Source organism: Eptatretus burgeri, chromosome 3 (genome assembly GCF_056783735.1).
Source record: "Eptatretus burgeri isolate ZD-2024b chromosome 3, Ebu_testis_v1, whole genome shotgun sequence".
Lineage (NCBI taxonomy): Eukaryota > Metazoa > Chordata > Myxini > Myxiniformes > Myxinidae > Eptatretus > Eptatretus burgeri.
In genome coordinates this window covers 27,835,107-27,858,233 of record NC_140963.1, presented here as the reverse complement: position 1 = coordinate 27,858,233, position 23,127 = coordinate 27,835,107, and the positions used below count along the sequence as shown (strand labels likewise).

Sequence of the window (23,127 nt, the reverse complement as noted above, 5' to 3'; positions counted from 1 at the left end):
TCACCACGTTATCTGAGGATTTGTTAAAAATCAGGCCTGCATCTGCATGAAGCTCCATTTGTGAGTCTTTTTTGAGAAGTTGGATCAGGATTACAATTTATGAGTAATCTCATTCTATCACAACACATAAAAACCACATTTTGAGCTTCATTGTAGTCATCCTGCAGTAACTACTTTCGTTATTTGATTTATATTAAATTCAGACCATGAAAATATAAACTGAATTGTATTATACGAAAAGACACGATATGGTTTATGAGATGCATCAATATTTTGTCCTTTCTCTTTTGAAGAACGATGCACTCAAGATGTTTTTTCGACCGAACAGAGGCCAGAACTTAATTCACAGCGGATGGCATTCAAATAAACATAGCAGCTCTACCTTTTTTCTATTTTTTTTTTTGAGCTTTGATGTGTCTTATGGTGACACATGCTGAGTATTTGTGTGACAAGCTATTTGATCTGTTCTGCAGAACTTTGCTGCACAGATGGCTGGAGGATTTGACGAGAAGGGTGGCGGAATGCAGATGATGGGTTCAGGACCGATGGTAAGCAAGCTCTTTCAAATAAATGGACATTATCTTCTCTCTGACCACCGTGAGATTCCATTTCCACACCAACATTCGCTGTCCCATTTATTGTGATGTTATCCTTGTGCTTTTGATATGGATGAAACTGTTTTATTGACCGTGTTATCCCTTCTTTTTTTAAACTCAGGGACCAATGGGACCACGTGGCCCACCCGGACCTCCTGGATCTTCAGTAAGCTTTTTTGGGGTTTACATCTTCAATTGACCCTTTGAATAAATGTCGACATCACTCTTAATTAACGTTATAAAATAACCACTTATTCAGATGGGATATATGAGCCCATTAAAAGCCCACAAAGATCACAAAGTTTTTTTGTAGATAGATTTTAAATGGTTTTCAACATTAAAAAGTGCTAAAGAAAAGTGTAAATCAAAGTATAACTTCAGATAACAAAAGCTTCAACCTTCGAAAGCAGTTGAGCTCAAATATGGAAGCACACTACATAAATGCCATGCTGATTTATGTGGAGATACAAGGTCTTTTCTCTTCCACTTCCAGGGACCTCAAGGATTCCAAGGACCCCATGGTGAACCTGGAGAGCCAGGCCCTGCTGTAAGTTCAACATGATTTTTTGTTAAGATGGATGTAAATCTTTCATACCTGCCTTTTTATTTTGATGTGCAGGTGTGTGGCATGATGATGATGATGATCAGCTCATCCTTCCTCTTTCTTATTCTAGGGTCCTCTTGGCCCTCGAGGTCCCACTGGACCTCATGGAAAGCCGGGAGAGGATGTGAGTATGACGTCATTTTATTTGTGGTTTACTTTTTCCTTCTGTATATTCATTGGCCAACATTGCATTCGACATAAGCATAAAAAGAATGAAATGTAAAAATTTAAGTCCTCATTTTGTTGTAAGAATATTGTACTTGATGGAAATCACACATCCTGCTTTGTGTTATTTCATATAACCTAAAACGTATACACCTGCAGGGTGAGTCTGGAAAACATGGCAAGGCTGGAGAGCGTGGCCCACCTGGACCTCAGGTGAGAAGCATTAATTTAAAGCCATTTAAATACTTTGAAACAAGATGCTCTCATTGGTTCAATTACACATGTTTTCATGTTGAACTTCTCTCTAAAATAGAAAGTGAATCTTTTTCTTCTTTTTTTTGATCTTATATGGGCTTTACTTTTCTTTACTAGGGAGCTCGTGGGTTCCCCGGAACTCCTGGACTTCCAGGGATCAAGGGACACAGGGTGAGGCTTCCTGCGCACCAGATGAGCGTTTGTACTTCTTACCTACATGGTTTGGTCCGATGCTGTCAATGATCTTGCTTTCAAATGTACCGTTTTGGTGTGTGCTGTATTATTCAGGGTTACTCTGGATTAGATGGTGCAAAGGGTGATAGTGGTGCTGCAGGAGCCAAGGTAAGTCGAGCAAGGTGTTGCAACATTTTCACACTTCTTAATTAATTGTCACTTATCCTCTCAAACAGATCACTCGAATTCACTACATTGCTAAATTCCTATCTTCAGGCATTCCAACAACTCAACTTCTACTTCTGGTGGCATCAAAACATACAAATGGAACTTTACTATTCCCATAAAGCACATCTCTTCTGCCAATCTTCTGTCTGCATTTGATTTTGATGCTGACAGAAGAAAACAAGTTCGAAGCAAATCAAAATACTTCATTCCAATGGATGCAAATGTCCCCAAATTTAATCTGGCTTCCTGCAGTTGATGACACATTCAGATTGTCATGGTGATCACGGCCACATTGGAATTACTACTTTTAATAACCAATATAATTTGTACCGATTCATAATTACCCCCCCCCCCTTCCCACCCACTTTTCTTCTCCGACTCTGCAATCGCCTTCTTGAGTCTGTGTAGTCATTTTCCTCCCTCCACTTGTTTAAGATGGCGAGCCGTTTCCGTACATTGTCATCACCTATTCCTGTTCCTGATCATTTGTATTCTCACACTCCCCAGTCGTCCTGCACTCGAATGTACATTTTCCCCATTTGTCATATTTTTGTATCTGCTCTAACATTCTTTATCTATCTACTTATCCGCTCTGTTCCTTTGTCACGTCCACATGTCCCAATTTATTATATTTACTCTCTGCCCGTTCCTTTCCGATTTCTCCACTTTTTCTCCATCGGTTATTCTGCTCGATTGTTGATGCGTAAGCATCTCTCTCGCACATTTACCGTCAGCTCTTCAATGAGCCTCAATTTCCGTAAAAGTATGAAGTAAGAATTTAATTCAAAAAATGAAGAAAAGGGATTTGGAGTACAGGTTAGCAAATAGAGGGTACAAGGGGAGTTTGGGTTTGGTGAGGAAATAAAGGAAAAGAGGTTGGGAGTAAATAGACTGGCCCACTTAGCATTGCAATTTGAGAAGACAGCTCGTGATAATGGGATCCCAAATTGGAATTGCACATACGTATTGTGTTGATTTGTCGCTCATTTGCTAATTTAATTGTAATTGAAAAAAAAGTCCATTTCTGACTCTCAATGTCATTTCCGTGTATGTAATTTATGTACACGCTCGCACATGAACCTTTGATACTGCAAAAAGACAAAGATAGTTGTAGGGGCAACTGAGGAATTGCCAAGTCGAGGGTAATATATATATATATATATATATATATATATATATATATATATATATATATATATATACACACAAACACACACACACACACACACACAAACACACACACACACACACACACACACACACACACACACACAAGGGTGAGGGTTGGCATGAATAACTTTGCTTTACTTTGATGCTTCATCAATAGTTGACCCATTGCAATCTTTCAACAGCCCAGCTTCGACGTCCGAACTGCACCTTTTAGGATACTGCCATTCTGCATGAAATGCAAGCAAAATGGACAACCAGCTTAATACTTCTTTCGAATTAAGCCGTGCCACGAGATGCTGCAGCAACAAAAAGACTTTTTTTTAAATCGAGACTGGAATCTCTAACCTCGTAATTCATTTGAGCTGCCTCCAAAGTAACCACCCATTTTCCATGCATTTTCAGACCGACACAAAAATGTATTGTGGGAAACTAAAGAACGGGGGGGGGGGGAGGGGGGAAGAAACTTTGGATACCAAGATGGGTGAAGGTCATCGTTTGTGATCTGCAGGAGCGCTGCATTGATAAAGGGAACCCACCTTTGTTTATCTCATTGGAAGAATTGGCTTATCTCTCCATGTGGGTACATTGAGTATTTGGTTTTTTAAATGTGTAGTAGTTTCCAAGTTTGATGTGACTCTTTGCAAGGTTTTGGGCCTGTGTTCAAACAGTCACAAGGTTGTTACAATACAATTGATGATTTGAACGCAGTTGATGTTCATGGGTGACAAAAACGTGAAGGCCAGTCCACCATCTAGTCTTGGAAGGCTTTGAAGAGCGTCACATGAAAGGTGTTTAAAGGCTCATACAATGTGATCATCTTATGAGAGTCATCAAAGGCATCCACAGAGTGCTATCAGGTGATTGTAGTGTTGGATTCTACCAGAATTATAAAGCAGAGTGAAGGTCAGTTGTTTTTAATCTCACTATGTTGTTGCAACACAAAGCAACACAATACCTGTCAACTCAGCAAGCCATGTGAGATTATATTGTTTGCCAAACCTTTTAATCTGAAGAGTAAAAAAAACTCCACCACGATCTCATGCACAACTTTCCAACACGATCTCAATTCTATTTTTGTTGACCCTGTCCCCGATCTCTACCTACAGATTTGTTTTTACAGGCTAATGCTGTTTGTTTGCTTGAGATTCCCCACCTGTACCCCTCGACTCTGTTGTTGATATGTGTACCAGCTGTCCTGTGTTGTCTCGCTCTTCCCTGGATGCTGACCCTTGTATGAAATCAATAAATATATCGATTTACCTGTCAGCACCACCTCTTGAAACAATACATTGGCTTTTCTATTCTTCAAATAACCAATAAGGTGTCATCATTGTGATGATGATGATGATGATGATGTGGGTACCACCATCTACAATAAAAAATGAGAACACTAGAATTCCAAATCGGAAAGGCATGCACACACACACACACACACACACAAACACACACACACACACACACACACACACACACACACACACACACACACACACACACACACACACACACACACACACACACACACACACACACACCTCCAAATATATACATTGTCAATAAATCCTGTCAGCTATTGATACCCAAGCTGAAATAGTTATTCACGTATTCCTTCAATGTTTTTTTCCTATTCTAGGGGGAGTCTGGTTCTCCTGGTGAGAATGGTGCTCCAGGCCCAATGGTAACCATCAACCCCCACCCTCGCTATCTTATTTACTTCGTGACATGTTGCATATGGTAAAACACCCCCACAACTGCTCCCTGGTGATATTGAATGGTGTTGTCACTTTACAGGGTCCTCGAGGACTTCCCGGCGAGAGGGGTCGTCCTGGACCTTCTGGACCAGCGGTGAGTGCGTTATTTTTTGTTTCATTTCAGTACCTTAATGCAAAATGTATTGACATGACATACGAGATATGTTTGTAATACCTTTTATTTTTACAGGGGGCTCGTGGCTCTGATGGTCTTACCGGACCTGCTGGACCTCCGGTGAGTATTATTGAGTCTGTTTTGTCATTTTAAAACCCCAGTGAAACATAATACACTCAACGCCATTTTACGTGACCTGGGAATAGTTTGCCATGACTTTTCCGCAGAAACCACTTGTGATTTAACATCATATTATCGAATGCTCTGAAATGTGATTTAGACCCGCATATGATTTAAACCCAGTATTTGTATGTCAGCACTACAAAAAGTAAGTCTATATCATATGTTGAAATATAAGGTTCCCATTTGGTGGATAAAGTGGATTTAAATGTTTACCTTTAATCCATTTTTCAAGTGTCTCTCCTTTTGCTGCAGGGCCCGACTGGTCCATCTGGTGCTCCTGGCTTCCCTGGAGCTCCTGGTACTAAGGTGAGTCGAGTAATGCATTCACCTTATTCTTGTCTCGGACATTTCTCTCATTTTTCCTTCAGAGATCCATCGAGTCTTGAGTTGAAACGGTCCATCAGTATGGGTTTAGCTCTTATTTTGTTGAAATGCTTTTTTTGTTTCCTGTTTTTAAAAGAGGACGCATTATGATTGTCTTTTTGCCTTTTGACGCTTTGTCGTAAACATTATTTTTGTCTTTTGTGAGACATCATAAAGCATCTGTAAGTTGCAGTGATGAGGCCTGCACAACCCGAAAGCGACGATGCATTTTATGCATCTCATTTTGTTTGTTTAAACAACAACAACAACAACAACAACAACAACAACAACAAAGCCATTCATTCATGAAAATTGGTCAAAGTTGCAGGGTCAAAGGGTCAAACTTTGCCTTTTGTTCAATGATGAGACCATATGTTGCTGTAATTTATCTTGCATCTCTATCACATGATGTAGACATGGAAATAGGACAGCCAAGGCTACCAGTACTTGTCATACAGTAACTGTTATCATTTGAGTTTTGAGAAACATCATTGCATATGTCGCTGCTGTCATGATGGATTGTGTTCAGGATGTAGAGCTCGTACAGCTCGGCCGACAGTAGGAATGTGCAACAGGAAGAACATAAAACGTCAACACCGTATCATTTGATGTAAGATGGAGGGATTGTCTACGGGGAATCTGGCCAGACAAATGTACATCCGCACATGGAAGTGGATGAAACTCTATTGAAAGTAAAGCCCATCGATGATTGTTTTTGACCACCTGAGCTCATACTTCTTAACTATTGCCGCTTGTTTGAATGGAAGCGAAGCTCATGTTTTAGCACAAAAAAATATAGCAGGGATGTGCAATTTCCTTACGAGGGAAACAAAAAAAAAGTTAAAGTTTGTCTCTTAGTCCTGCCTTTCACTTTCACAGAGGAACTTGATATTAAAAAGAAAAAAGAAAATTCTAACAATATTAATTTTTTTGATAAAATTTTTTTTAATTGGAAATAGTCGACAAATGCTAACATTACTTGGTTGCCGCCGCACTCACCTCTAACCTGCCTGGTCATCCATTGTCAAATCAGAGGAAAAAAACACTCCCATTCAGGTGAGACCCACAGCAAGAGATGCTGCATCATGAATCACGCTACATGTTGCACGCAAAATCGCAACCACAATCGCTGTCACGAGCGTGCCATCATTAACTGAAAGAAGGATGCACTACAAACAAAGAAATTGTAAATATAATATTGAAGAAGAAGCAATAAATTGTTTTTTATTAGTCATTCCGCATATTTTGTTCTGCAGTTTTTTAAAAAAAATTTAATTCAACAAATCCCCCCATTATATCCGTTAATGATATTTCTTGGAAATTTGATTTGCTTCGGCTGGCAACAAAATGCTTTACATTCAAAGGGCGATTCCCATATCAAAGGCTTTTGCCCGTATCTCAGTTTCATTATACAGTGATGAACAATATTCCAAAGTGAGAGATAATATTATTGCATGATACTTGACAGTTAATAATTTTGCTTGAAAGTTTGGCTTACTTTCTGCGCTGGCTCTTTGTGCCTAGGGAGAAGCTGGTCCAACCGGTGCCCGTGGACCTGAGGGAGCACAAGGTTCCAGAGGCGAGCCCGGAGCTCCTGGCGCTTCTGGTCCTGCTGGTCCTTCTGTGAGTCGAACAATGCAAATTTCCACCGTCCTTTCTCATCTTTATTTATCCAGTTGCATTGGTAATATGTAAATGATCTATAAAGTTTCTCAACTAATTCCTCTTTGTTCCTTTTTGTTCTAAATACACACCGGTTTATTTGCACTTTGTCCACCTGCCTTAGAGTTTTCTTCATCGCTATTTTTGAGCCTCACCCATTCTTGAAGAGACAGGATAGGCTCTTGTATAATCAGTTTGTGTTTCAGTGAGTGTGAGAGTCTGCATACAGATCTACTTTAATCGTTTATTCACAGATCTACTGTGGTCTATATACCCCTGCATTGTTATATACTCAAAATTGTTCATTATTGAAATATTGTTAGTTTTCATAGACCATGGAAAGTTATTTGCATGATAAACATGGAAAACACCTTTATTTTTTTAAATCTAGAGTAGATAATGCTGAACAATTTGTGGGTGTATTTCAGACGCCCATTCAAGGTAGTACAGACAGAATAATGGACAGACAATTGTATCGCTCATTATAGTTTAAGGATCAATATAATGTACATTTAAGCGTCACAGGAACATGAATTCCCATTTGGCAGACTTGAAGGCCATCAACATATTGTAAATGCAAATACTGCAGCGTATATCTTCTCAATATCAGTAAATCAGACAAATATATATTGATTGGTAATTTTGTAATGGTGCGATATATATAATTTAATTTATCTATTTGACAGGTGTTATTACACTTTGGAATGAACTCCCTTTCAATTATTTTAATTTCTCTCAAATATATACAGTTAACAAGAACACAAACTTACATCCGTCACAAAATTGCATTTCACACATTTTTCTCCCAAATGAGAACGACATGGAATGGTTGATCAATCGTACGATAAAATTACATTATCATTATGTGAATTTACCAGAAAGGTAATTTCTTGCAATGCACAAATATCATTATGATTCCTGATTCATTGAGCATGTGTAGACCACTGGTGGGAATGATTGTGTGTGTGTGTGTGTGTGTGTGTGTGTGTGTGTGTGTGTGTGTGTGTGTGTGTGTGTGTGTGTGTGTGTGTGTGTGTGTGTGTGTGTGTGTGTTAATGTATTATCTTATTATGAAATGTGTGATGAGAGTTATAAATATGTGATAATACTTTAAATCCTCCAGTGAGAAAGTTTATTGCTTTTCTCACGAGAGGATTTAAAGCTTTGATGCGTTGACTGACTAACTGGATGCAACTGAGGTTGTGGATCTATTGGTGTGGATCCGTGACTGAGGTTGTGGATCTGCAGTTTGGTCGATGTCGTGGATCCACCATCCACCATGGATCCGCCGCAAAGTACGCTTAAGGATTGATTGGTTACAGGAGAGCGGCCCCATAAAAAAGATAGTGCCATGCACCTTGCTGGCTTTGCTTGGTTGGTAATTTGTGATCTGGTGTGTGGCACCGAGAGCACAATGCATCGGCTGACTCGCCTGTCCCTCAGACTTGGTTCCAGAGGAGATAGACCTGTTATCTGGCCCAGGACACCCGAACCAGCTGGGGGTTGCAGCTGCAGTTGACGCGGCCCACCAGCATTCACACCAGGACACTGGGGCAATCTGCACAGCAACAATAACATGCAATTTTTGTGATAAAATATCCATTTCATAAATTTGAAGACTGGTGGCATTGTCTCATTCCACAAGTTGGTGTATTAACATCCATAAAGTAGGTCACAAAAGCACCAGATTTTGAACTTGGACCATCACTCCCTCCACCTGCCCCCCCCCAACCCCCACTTCTCCTTTCTTGCCTTTGTTCTGGATGAACCATTATTATTGCTGCTGTCCTCTGGTGGAAGCAGTGATATTTCGAGATCGGTGGTATAGTCTCAGATGCACATGAGTTTGCATGATGTGCTGTCCCAATATGTGTGTGTGTGTGTGTGTGTGTGTGTGTGTGTGTGTGTGTGTGTGTGTGTGTGTGTGTGTGTGTGTGTGTGTGTGTGTGTGTGTGTGTGTGTGTGTGTGTGTGTGTGTGTGTGTGTGTGTGTATATGTATATATATATATATATATATATATATATATATATATATATATATATATATATATATATATATATATATATATATATATATATATATATTTACATATAAAGTATATCCAGGTGTTGGCGTTGTGGTTAGGGTCGTGGCTTGGGATCCAAAAGGTCCTGAGTTCAAGCCCCGTTGGCCGCTTGAATTAATACACACCAGGAAGTTGACTCAGCCTGTCATCCTTCCGAGGTCGGCAAAGTGAGTACCAGTGTACTGGGCCTGGTGTATGCCCCGGTTAAAATAGGTGTACCATATCCCTGTGTCATAAGAGGCGACCAGGGTTGCATCAGGAAGGGCATCCGGCGTAAAACCCATGCCAAATCACTATGCGGATCATCTGGATGATCCGCTGTGGCGACCCCTCATGGAAGCAGTCAAATGAAGAAGAAGAAGAAGAAGAAGAAGAAGATATATATATATATATATATATATATATATATATATATATATATATATACATAAATATATATATATATATATATATATATATATATATATATATACATATAAAATATAGATATAAACATAGATATAAATATAGATGCAAATATGTATATGAAATATATATATATTTAAACAGCACATCATGCAAACTCATGTGCATCTGAGACTATACCACCGATCTCGAAATATCACTGCTTCCACCAGAGGACAGCATCAATAATAATGGTTCATCCAGAACAAAGGCAAGAAAGGAGAAGTGGGGGTTGGGGTGGAGGGGAGGGGGGGCAGGTGGAGGCAGGGATGATCCAAGTTCAAAATCTGGCACTTATGTGACCTACTTTGTGGATGTTAATACACCAACTTGTGGAATGAGACAATACCACCAGTCTTCAAATTTATGAAATGGATATTTTATCACAAAAATTGCATGTTATTGTTGCTGTGCAGATTGCCCCAGTGTCCTGGTGTGAATGTATTAATATATATTTATATATATTACATATCAATATCAGGTACTGTGCGACTCCAAACCATGAGTGCTGAAAGCCCTGGCACGGAGTCCAATACAGCCATTGCTACACAATAACAGGAGCTATAAGTGCCGCCTGCCACGTGGAACATTATCTCCCACTTTACCAAACGCAATCTGGAGTCACTAATGGTTTGCGGTCAGGAGCAATGATGATAATTAATGTCGTTCTCTGACCTGAGACGAACGTCATGACGTCACCACCACAATGCATATACTTTCTGCGGCTCCCGTTAGAGCGATCTCGCAATGCTTATCACCAAATGTGTAATTTCAGATGCTGTCACAAGTGCATAGAAAATGCAATTACCGTCCGTTTTCGTCCTCATTTCCACATCATGAGGGCAACACAGCAAGTTCCCATACACTTGTGACAAAATCTTTCGGTTGTAAACCAGATACTGTGCGTAAATCTTGTGTTTGGCAAAGCGGGAGATAATCTTCAGACCTCACCACTCAAAATCAGTGAGGTGCCATTGACTAGTATATAACCAAAAACCGTCACCTTCAGTGCTTGGAAATGTGATACGCTCCCCTGATGAGGCCCAACAAAAGCCAAAACCGGTTGGTAGTTGCACCTTTTCAGCCACTGGTGACACTCACCATTTGAACTGCCAGCTTGCAGTCAGGGTGAAATGTGTTACTTTACAACCAAAGAAAGATGTCATGGCATTGAAGAGTCATGACATTCTACTTTTAAATCACCTTAACACACATATATATATATATATATATATATATATATATATATATATATATATATATATATATATATATATATATATATATATATATATACATATATATTTCATGTGCTATGCTCAATACAGCATCGATTTTGCAAAGCACTCTTTGGTTTGGGTTAATAATCCAGGCTGGGTTGCCACTCCGACACCAAAAGTTAGGGCAGAATTTTGGAATTTGGCCAGGGCGCCAACGATAACTCATCTACTCTTCACAAAGGACACCTTGGATTGTTTGACATCCACCAACTTATGCCTATCCAAGGGATGGCACACACATCGATTTATCGCTCTTTCTGCTTTTTGTGAAAAACCAGGATGATGGTTTTTCGCTAGGTCGAGATTCAAATCTCAGTTTGACAGCTTGTGTGTGTATCTCTGGCCATGTTTCAGGCATATATATATATATATATATATATATATATATATATATATATATATATATATATATATATATATATGAAACTAACAGATGTATATGTGGGAAAACTTGGTGCCCAGACCAGGAATCAAACCCAGGTCCTCTGGTGAGCCATAATAGTGCTCTGCCATCTGAGCTATCTGGGTGACCCACTGGCTGGTCACGCAATTCAACCACATGTAGATATGGAGATGCCACTCTCTTTCCTGGGCATGCAATTTTCATTACATATATATTAGGTCCGACTATAAAGTTCCAGGATTAAAGCAATTGGAATTTTTATTGTAAACGTTCCAATTATGTTTAGTTGTCACATTCAAAGTAATCTCACTGGAAGTAATACATATATATATATATATATATATATATATATATATATATATATATATATATACATATATATATATATATATATATATATATATATATATACATACATATGTACATATATACATACACACACACACACACACACACAACCTGTAACATGGCTCGAGCTGGCACCTCCCAGGGCTCACCTGAGCACTTCAACAATAATTTAATTGCAGGTTAGGCTGCATGCCTGGTGTTGGCTTCATGATTAGGGTCCTGAGTTGAAATCCCACTTGTCTGTTGAATTAACACCAGGTGGGGTTGAATCAGCCTGGCATCTTTCTGAAGTCAGCAAAGTGAGTACCAGCTTGCTGAGGTGATTGAGCCATTTGAGTGTCCTGCATTGGAGTGGCGACCTACCCAGGATTGTACCCAATGGCCCAGGAGACTGCTTCGGCAGCACTGACGCTTTGTGCAGAGTATGGGCCCAATGGATTTGGATTGGATTTGATTAGGCCAAAGTCAACAGCTCGAATGAAACTAACAAGAAAGACCATGTAGCTTCACTTCTCATGGTGGAGCCCCAAAAAAGTCAAGTTTCTATTATTGAGCCCCAATATTCTGTAAATACTAAACCCAACCGAACCATGATGCATTATCGCTGTTTCAGTCCCCTTTGAAACCTGTATTCTAAACAAGTAAGTATATTTTTTTTTCTGTGAATTAACTTGGACTTTGAAAGTACAGGGAAATGCAATAAAGTTTCAGTCAAAAAGGAAACACTTTCATCTTGAAATTCAGGTTGGTCTGTTATTGTTTCAATCTCAGCCCATTGCTTCTATAATTTTTGAATCCCAGTTTGAAATCCACAATACAATATTGATTCACAGTAATTGTCTACTTATGTCCTTTAATTGATTTAAACATAAGATTAAGCCTCTTGATGCACTTGTCATGCTTGTACTTTATGCATTCAGCTTTAACCACTGTAGAAAAAAAAATCCAATAACTTTAATCCCAGTTCATTATATTTTACTCATCGAAAACATTATGACTGTGAAAGGCATGTTTCAGATTCATTAATTCTTTCTGGATGAATTTTTAATGAAATAATTTTTTTTTTTTGCAGGGAAACCCTGGAACTGATGGAATTGCTGGAGCTAAGGGTTCTGCTGTAAGTACACAATAACTGCAATCCTTTTGCAGCACATATGTACCTCAAAAGTCAAGTTCAATGCACTTTCCAGTTGAATTTGCTCCAAAATAGGGTCTATCAATGATTCCTTTTGTCTGTTGAATTAACTAACAGCTTGTGTACAAAATATGATTGCCAAAGTTACTTATCCATTGTCATAATATATTGTTTGGTGAATATTGTGGCTTTGTAACTATATAACAGCAATTACCCAATTATTTCTGAGATAATGGTAAAATATGCACCAAACGTGTAAAAGACATGCTGTTTGATACATGTTTGAGTTGCGCCAGGCATTCGTAGCCAGACGTATCTTTATCTTCTTTCCACTCTCATTTCACCTCTTTGAACCACCTTTCAGGGATCTCCCGGAATTGCTGGTGCTCCTGGATTTCCCGGGCCCCGTGGTGCTCCTGGCCCTCAGGGTGCAAGCGGTCCTATTGGTCCTAAAGGCCAACAGGTAGGTGCATGTGATGCAGTTTATTATTTTTTGCTTTATTGCAAAACTTAAATGGCCATTTAGGAGCAAGATATAGGGGAGAATGAAACTTTCCTTGAATCACAGCACTTAAAATAAAAGCATGAACTTGCCATGAGCTTGAACTTTACTTTTCACTGTGACTCTTGTGCATGGCAGGGTGACCCAGGTGCTCCTGGCTTCAAGGGTGAAACCGGTCCAAAGGGTGAACCTGTAAGTGAACACATTTGTGGTGGCAACAAAATGCATCCTATAGATCATGGACTCCAGTGATAGATCGGGCCTCTCGCCTGCAATAGTCTTCAAATTTTTTTCTGATCCAATTTACCTGCCAGGGCTCAGCTGGTGTTCAAGGTCCTCCTGGTCCTGCTGGTGAGGAAGGAAAGCGAGGTGCTCGTGGAGAATCCGGAAGTGCTGGACCACCTGGACCAAATGGCGAGCGGGTAAGATCATCTTGAAATTGGTGGAAAAATCTCCTGTTAAAATTATTTAATTCCAAGCTAATATTGAATTAAAAGAGTTTTTGACCTGTTCAGTGTTCCTATTTGAAGAAATAGCTCATGGACCTCAGAACTCAGGTTTAAATCCCATATACTATTTGTATTCATCCATTTTCATCTTTTCATTTCCACGTCCTTGTAATTTATGTTAACACACATTTGATGCCTTTGCCCGAGACATAATTTCTGTATGAAGTCCTTCATGAGTGATCATTTTCAAAAAAAGCTTTAAAACAAATTACTTGTTCACCAGACTTGTGTTCGAAACAATTTTTCGATCACATGAGACCTCGAAGAGAAATATTCTGGTTGAAAATACTTGATTGGCCATCCAAAAATTCCCGAATCCAACTTTTCATTGTCTAATTTGAAATGAGAATCTATAAATTGCTGATGAAATCGAAACTGTATCCCGAATGCAAAGAATATATCAATTTCCATTTTGCTTACTCCTTTATTTGGGTTCAGTTAAATGCAAAACTACCATTCTATATCCTTCAAATAAAATGTTACTCCTTTGAATCAGAGAATAAAACTCGCTGATCATATCATCGGTTATGGTTGTTTCCTTCGCTGTGTTGTGTGTAATCCCAAGAATTGATTGTTCAATTCAAGATGCATGCTGTGAGTGATGATCGTGCATACTTTTACACATTGCACATCCAAGGGAAGAGGGAGATGGAGTTAAAATGAGGGAAACAAATATTTGAGGAAATGCAAGAAATGACCAATGATAAGGAAAGGGGAACAGGAAGAAAAAGAGAACATAGTTATGCATTTCAAGCTTGGGAAGGAAGGGGGAGAAAACATAAACATCAGGAGGTAATGGAAGATGATTGAACACAATAAACCCTTTGGAATTGTTGACTTTAGGGTATCTCCGAAGCCTGGTGTTGGCTTAGCGGTTATGGAGGCTGGCTTGGGATCATAGGGTGCTCTGTTCAAGCCCCGTTGGCTGCTGAATTAACACCAGGTGGGATTGACTAAGCCTGTCGTCCTTCTGAGGTTGGCATAATGAGCACTCGTGTGCTGGTAATAGGGGCACTGCATTCAAGGCATAGCTGTGTCCCTAACCAACGATGCAACCGGCAGCCACAAGGCTGCATACGAGACTGTGGGAGGGTATCACCTTACCATAATTTAATTTCTCCTGTTTCAAATTTGTGTTCACATTGTAAGAACATATTCTGAAAGACCTCATAAAACCAGTGTATCATATTTCTGACAAATGTGTGTCATTTTGACAGGGGTCACCAGGTAACCGTGGTTTCCCAGGCCAAGATGGACTTATTGGACCAAAGGTAAGTGCATTTAGTTTGTTTTATTCACTCACCCTGATTCAAATGCCAAACTGCTCAAGATTGCAAATGCAATGCAATAATTGATGAATTTTAATATTATTGTTATTTTTTTTACTTCCAAAATAACTTAAATCAGGTGATAAAACTGCAGAAAACCACCAAATAACACATAGGAGCATCAATAAAACTTGAAAACAGATAAATATAAATTAGCTAAACAATCAAAAAATTATAAGAACAAATTAATAGGCCTCATAAGTAAAAAAAAAAGCAAGGAAGATGAGAATGGAGGGAAGAAATAAACAATATATGACAGAATAGAGGGTTATTGAAGAAGAAGAGGAAGATGTATAAAAAAATACTTTACTGGCAATCACGAACAACCCAATATAAGGATAAAAAGACTCCATATATCTCATACACACAGCAAACATGACATCTAATAAATCCCATTCCCTAGTCCCCTCACTTCCTTTTTATTATCCTACGTGCAGACACAATACATAACAACCCTTTACAAGTACAAATGCAATATATTCCAATGCAAAAAGGGGCAATCTCAACCAGATCAGAATAAAGCCAAAGTATCACAATTATTTAAATTGCTGCACATTATGTTCTTCCACCCATGTTGGAATGCTATGGGACTGGGACTCGTATTTGTTAGCTCTCGCCTACAGCTCTTAAATGTCTTTCTCCATGAACAGGTGAAGTGCTGTTAGTGGGACACACATGCTCGATCCAAGAGATTTATGGCATTTCCCAATCACTTGATTCTCACCGAAGGGGAAGATTGTTTGCATCATTGGATTGATTCAACAGAGATGTGTGCATAACTGACAACAATTCAGAAATAGAAGGGCACTCGGCAGAGTGCATACCTCTGCCATGCAATGCCTGATCCAGTAGAACATATCGGGCCCAATAATTTTTGGAAATATCTTGCTGGATATTGTTTTTGTCCTATCAATGGTGAAGAATCACTTTTAAAATTAAATAATTCTCGTTTCTGGATCTGGATTCGGATCTACACCAAAATTTCATTAATTCTTCCTCGTGGCATTCCCAACCTGTCCAAGTTTTGTCTGAATCCGTCCACAACATTTTGAGATGTCATGCTATCTATTGGTTTAACCCGATCTCTCAATGGTGAAGAATCACTTCAAAAAATTAGTGGATCCGGATCCGGATTCAGATCTTCACCGAAATCGAATTGATTTGTTCTTGTCACACACACAACCTGTCCATCAAGTTTTGTCAAAATCTGTCCACAACTTTTTGAGATGTCATGCTCTATGTCGTTTTTGGCCCTGTCTCTCAATGGTGAAGAATCGGTTAAAAAAATTCTAGGAGCCGGATCTTCAAAAAGATCAAATTGGTTCGTCCTTGTCACACACCCAATCTGTCCACCAAATTTCATTTGAATCCGTCCACAACTTTTTGAGGTATCCTGCACACAAACAAACAAACAGATAGACACAGGGGTGAAAACACAACCTCCTTCCACCTCCAGGATAGGAGGTAATAAACTCTTCTGTATTAATATAGAATCTGGGAACACGGTTCGATCACTAAATGCATTGATAAACATGGAGACAACAGAGAAATATGTAATTTGAAAAACACTTGTCCCATTTATAAAGGAGGGACCTTTACTTGAAAATGTAATTATCCACACTTATATTTCCAGGAAATTAATCAACCAAAGTGGAAAGAAAATGGAGAGCATTTTTGTTGATCTGCCATTTCGATGATCAGAGTGGCATTGCTTGTTGTCTTCTACTTAATTTTAGCACTACTCATTATTTAAGTTGGACTGATTTAGCTGAATTTGGGGTCATGTGGTGGGGTAGAGGGAAGTGAGGCTAAATTGGAGGTGATGTGCATGTCTTGTTGCTTTCGTGTACTTTTATTTTACCCTATTGAAATGTATTTCATTGATATATATTGTAATGCCATATAAATATATGGCACTGTTCTCATTCACAACACAAAACAACCTCAAAAACAAAACAAAACTATAAGAGACATCAGAGAAGAACATATAGGTGTCGCCCTGGAGGTTCTCACTCTCTAATGATCGTAATTCCTCATTATAACTTGGTTAGCTTTAAATTTAAAATGGAATTTATTTAGTTGTTAAATTCTGCAGAATCTTCCTCCAGAGGGAGCCAGTGACTAGGAACAGATTATGCCAACTGCATCAAACAAATGGCTAATTCTATAATTTTTCATAATACCAGCTGCTCTCCAACCTTGACATTGTTATCCAAGACAAGGTGATGATGTGGCAGATGTTCCTTGATGGTCACGGACAATGCAATAATGCCCATGTGGCACCTGGTTTAGAATTACGACAGCAGTTATCGGCATACTTAATTCGGCAGGCCAATTACAATGAAAAAAACATTTTCTAATGGCTGTGGCAGATACATTAACATCAAAAGTTTTTAATTGCTTGTATGCACACTGTGCACTGCATGTAAAATTTTAACCTGATTGTATGCTTGCAGGGTGGCCCAGGTGAGCGTGGTCCTCCCGGCTCTGCTGGAGCAAAGGGAAACTCTGGGGATCCTGGACGTCCTGGTGAGGCTGGCCTTCCTGGTGCAAGGGTGAGTTTCACCGTTTGCTAAATGTGGGAATTCTTCCACAGTTTTCCATTGTCAATTATTCAGTCAAAATGTGGTCTTCCATGTTTGACTGGATTTCATCTTTTGTTATGTTATTATTTAAATGTGCTGCCCAGGTATTCCTTGGTGTGCACCTTTTCAATTCGAATTTCAACAGAGAATATAAAGAGGGTCAAAGAAGAACCAAGGACTTCTAGTTGAAACAATGTCGATCTGAAAGAACCAATATTGAAATGAAATAGTTGGGAAACTTATTTTTATGTCGTTACCATCGATTGCTTTACTGTTTTGGTCAATTCAGTTATTCTTTGAAAGCACTAAAGTGCATTAACATAAAAGGATTCCACTCTTTCATTAAATACTTCCAATATTCTCAAATATCATCCTTTCATACATTGTAACTTGTGCATTTCTAACGATGTCACTAAATCTTTTTTGCATTGAACTTGATCATTTTCTTTCTCTTTTGCATGCTTGCTCAGGAATTAACACATTGGCAGTTAAATCCTGTAACCATACATGCCTGCCTAACATAGATGTGAATGAATCATGAGCCATCACCAAATGCAGGTAAAGAAAGATGACACTAACTTTTTCACACTAACTTCATTAATCTTCATTTTAGGGATGAAATAAGTTAAGGTTGTATTATTCTTCTTTGTTCTTTATGACAAAGACGTGTGTGTGTGTGTGTGTGTGTGTGTGTGTGTGTGTGTGTGTGTGTGTGTGTGTGTGTGTGTGCATATATATATATATATATATATATATATATATATATATATATATATATATATGTTTATATATGTTTATATGTATATATGTTTATATATATATATATATATATATATATATATATATATATATATATATATATATGTTTATATTTGTGTATATATATATATATATATATATATATATATATATATGTATATTTCTATATATGTATGTATATATATGTATATTTCTATATATGTATGTATATATATATATATATATATATATATATATATATATATATTTCTATATATGTATGTATTTATATATATTTATATATGCATATATATATACATATATGTTTATATATGTATATTTATATGTGTTTATATATGTATATGTGTATGTATATATATGTATGTACACTTCATTTTAAAACATAACATCAGCTCTCATTATATATTTTCATATGGTCTCATAGTTAAGATTCCTGGTGTTTATGTAGCTTGCCTGGCTACAATTCCCAATTTTAGTATGTCAGCATTAGTTGGTTGATGACATGATGCAAATTAAATGGACAGAAATAACTTTTTCTGCATCTCCTTTTCTTATCTTGATAGATTACAGTGTGATCATCCAAGATTGACTCAACAAATTGAGAATTGAAATTAATCCATCATGCAAAATTATTTACACCTTTGAAACACTGCAAGAAGTTGGAACTTTTTTTTTTACCCCAAAAGTTTCTCACAATCGATCATTCCATAATTGGCTCTCTCACAATTTGAGTCAGAGTATTACTGAATCGATGATGGACTAAACTTTAAGGTAGTATACCAACATAAATATCCATCATTAACAAACAGGTGTCTGCTCAAATATTTGTATTGATTGATTGCAATTGTTAGGGAGATAATGTCACTCTTTAACTCTTAAAATTCATGCAGTTTTTACTTGGCCAGGTACTTTATTTTCTTCGATAAGTTGCATCACTGCTACATACTCTCTTGCCATGAACCCTTGATTATATTTATATATATATATATATATATATATATATATATATATATATATATATATATATTCTATTTTTTTCAAATTCTAATTAGTATATCATCAGGAATATTTACACTAATTAAACTCATATAACTTTTTCTGTTTTTTGAAAAACGGTTTTGTAGCAAGTTGTTAATGTTTTTGTTATTATTATTATTATTTTTAATGACACAATTTTGACAGTTGCATTCTCTGGTGCCTCTGCTATAACATGGTAACATATTGCTGAGATAAGGAAATAAAGCAGTTTGCTTTATCCTTGCTGAGCAGACTTTTGTGAAAACCGACTTTTCTATAACCATACATAATGCTGTTTTATTTAGTTGCCTGATAAAAGTTGATGCGTGAGACCTATTGACACCTTTTTTTGCTCAACAGGGCTTAACTGGCAGTCCTGGTCCTCCAGGTTCAGAAGGGAAGCCTGGGCCTCAGGTAAGTTGTTATTTGCTGTTTAAGAAATTCCCTTCTTGCTTGTGCCATTGTTTTCCATGCACAACACACTGTTACTTTGACCTCATTTTACATTAAAATATAACACCTGTTTCTCTTACAGCAACTTTTTCAATGGTAAAAAACTTTAGGACTTTATGAATAATTTAGCGATCACTTATTCTGTGACTTATTATACAGTGCTGGTGTTTTACAGATAATCACTTTTCTCTTTAAATATAATCAATGCAAACTATTTGAAATGAAAAAAACCCAAGCCCTTTGCATTGACAGGGAATATAATTTAGCTTTCTAAAGATATGGCATCGAAAAAAATGGGTCAAGTTTCATTCAACAGTACATCATTAACACATGGTATACAAACAGGAGGAACTTGGCCTCCATTTTAATGCAATATATTCGGAGGATAGTTTAGTTGTTCATATTCCATAAGTATTAATATTTGATTTACTTGACCTTCTGTTTTAAAGTTATCAGAAGAAGGAGAAGGCCAATAAATTAAGGAATTCATACAAAACAGGGGTCGAACTAATCATACGAGTATTTGGTACATGTTGAATATAACATGTAACTTGCCTTTCTTCAATTTATAAATAAGTCATTGTCCATCCAAAAGTGTTTTTCTCTGCTCACAAACCACAAATAGATTAAAATTACCTTAAATGGTAGTTGATGCACCTTGAATAAAAAGAAAAACTGATATTTTGGGCCTGACCCTTCATCACAGCAAAAGAGAGAGCAATGAGGGCAGAGGTTCAATCAGGAAGACTTCGCATAAATATATGCCCCAGCAACATTAATTTTATTACTTGGGTTATACTGTTAACAGGGGGTTTATTATTTTAAAGCTTATATTATGCAATGAGATTTTTATTTTTATGCAGTTTTGGGGCTATTAGGTTTGAAGGATATGACTATTTTATTATTTCACTTACGGGATATGCTTTCACATTGTAAGCAATAATGAACCACGTGCTTCCCCATTGTCTCGGGTCAATCACCTGCATTTATTTCTTTTTTCATTTCTTTATATATTTTCATTTATGGATACTTTCCAATGGTTCTATACTTTTTCCCGGTGTATTGGCTTTGATGGCCATTGGCACGCAAAATTGCAGCTTTCTGCGTCACTTGGAAGGTACCGAACATTAATATCAGTCATCAGTCAGTGCGTGATTAAAATGAGCTTAATGTATTATTTTATTATTTTAATAATCGGCAAAAAACACGGTTTTTACAGGGTCACTGTTAATTGTGTTTTATTCTTTTTTTGGGCTTTTGTCACCTGAAATTTTTTCTCTTAAAATATCATCAAAAACAAACTTTTTTTTTCTATTTTTGGATTTTCTTTTCAGCTGTTGGGGTTTTAATAACTGTAATAGGCATCCACAACCATCCTTGACCCTGTTGTGTGACTTCAGCTGAAGCCCTTCTTTATTTTATTTTTTTCTTATGCCCTCACTTTTTCACCTTTAATCCCTTTAAAAAATTTTCTCCAACAACCACTTGAACGATTGACATGAAATTTTTAACATAGGAGTGCATACCCATAGATTTTTTTTTTTTGACAAAGTGACACGATTGGATGGAAAATGCAATTGGCGTTCAAAAAATCTGTTTTCTGAGGCATCAGTTGCAGGTTGTTTCATGTATAAAGAATAAACGTTTTTATATCATTTTAAATAATTAGCAAATAAACAGAGTTTTATTAAAAGGAGGGTTCCACATGTGTGCAGCATTTTGAAGTAAACAAAAAAATGAACTAAATTGTTGTACAAAATCTATTTCACGACTGCACCTTTCTGCCTTTTTAAAATACAGAGTCGAGGCTCATGGAGGAGTAAGAAAATAGAATGGATCAGGATGCAATGGAACAAAATGAACAACAGAAGAAGAAGGGGAAACACACAACAGCAGGGTTGAAGGATAAAATAGAGACATCGAACATAAGGGATGGGTGGAACAATGAGGACTTGCGAAGGACATCCGGTGGACAAAATGGATAAAGAAACAAACTCTCAGGATGGAAAACAGTGACGTTTAAAAGAGGTGGGCTTGGGGTGAGTTAATGGGGGTAGAAAAGATCATGGTTTGGGATGGGAGATCGTCAGAGATGGTGGTGAACAGCTGTCTTGAAAACTTGGAATGAAGAATGAGATTGAAGATAAATTGGAAGTTGATTCCACAGGTGGGAGAAAAGAGAAAATGTTTTGAAGAGCTTTTAAAGAAAGAAATGTTTCATTAAATGAAGATTCAGTTTTGGGGGCTATTGAAAAGAGAAGGGATAGAAAATGAAGGAGGAACTGTGCATGACGGATTTAGTTTGTAGTTTTTGGAGTTGGTGGGGTGGAGGGAGTTTTGGAGTGAAGAAGAGCTTTTTTTGTTTGTATTTTTTGGAGCAAGGAGGGGAAAAGGATGAAGTTGAGGGACCAGAAATGACAATACCTGGGAGAAAAGAACCAAAAAAGAAGCACATGGGCTCGGAGCAGAGACTGAAGCAACATGCCAACTAACCAAGCCCTAGATGAGTAGGCCGTACTTTAACAGGGACACAAATTTGACAATTCAACATCATGAAGTATGGTTTGACATTGAAATTTGGACAAACATATGAACAGCAACACAGGAATGAAAATAAAACGGTAAAACAAAACGGAACTGCTCTGGGAAACTTAGCCTTGATGGGGTGGAGGAAGGAACTCTCGAACCAGCATCAAAAATTGCCTTTTGGAAAAAATCTCAATCCAAATCAAAGTAGAGGAAAAAGATTTCATAAAACTTTGTGTGGTGCATTAATTTAATTAAATCTTCATTATATTTCCAAACATTATTTAAAAGAAAGTGTTTGAGTCAAATTTTACTGAATAATATATTTTTATTTCCCTGGTTTGGAACAATCTCTTAATTGTACAAAGTTTCATGGTGACTGATCAGTGTACATGTTTTGCTTCTGCAAATAATCAGGATGAAGAATGAGAACAAGAAGGAAAAATTATTTTTCACTTTTTGGCTGCTTAATTCTCGAAATTAACAATTCAATTTGCAAATCTTT

The 23,127-nt window shown here is 37.5% G+C and overlaps 1 protein-coding gene across 1 annotated transcript in view; it reads left to right on the top strand.

Moving 5' to 3' along the window:
- The window catches only part of LOC147029600 (uncharacterized), a 92,696-nt gene that overhangs the window by 33,202 nt on the left and 36,367 nt on the right, over positions 1–23,127 (top strand). The window contains exons 8-26 of the mRNA XM_085872757.1: positions 474–548; positions 718–762; positions 1,090–1,143; positions 1,271–1,324; positions 1,525–1,578; positions 1,738–1,791; positions 1,909–1,962; positions 4,826–4,870; positions 4,984–5,037; positions 5,134–5,178; positions 5,494–5,547; positions 7,129–7,227; positions 12,881–12,925; positions 13,308–13,406; positions 13,584–13,637; positions 13,760–13,867; positions 15,172–15,225; positions 17,739–17,837; positions 20,004–20,057. Coding sequence (XP_085728883.1) covers positions 474–548; positions 718–762; positions 1,090–1,143; positions 1,271–1,324; positions 1,525–1,578; positions 1,738–1,791; positions 1,909–1,962; positions 4,826–4,870; positions 4,984–5,037; positions 5,134–5,178; positions 5,494–5,547; positions 7,129–7,227; positions 12,881–12,925; positions 13,308–13,406; positions 13,584–13,637; positions 13,760–13,867; positions 15,172–15,225; positions 17,739–17,837; positions 20,004–20,057 — 1,200 coding nt within the window. The remainder of the gene's footprint in view (positions 1–473; positions 549–717; positions 763–1,089; positions 1,144–1,270; positions 1,325–1,524; positions 1,579–1,737; positions 1,792–1,908; positions 1,963–4,825; positions 4,871–4,983; positions 5,038–5,133; positions 5,179–5,493; positions 5,548–7,128; positions 7,228–12,880; positions 12,926–13,307; positions 13,407–13,583; positions 13,638–13,759; positions 13,868–15,171; positions 15,226–17,738; positions 17,838–20,003; positions 20,058–23,127) is intronic.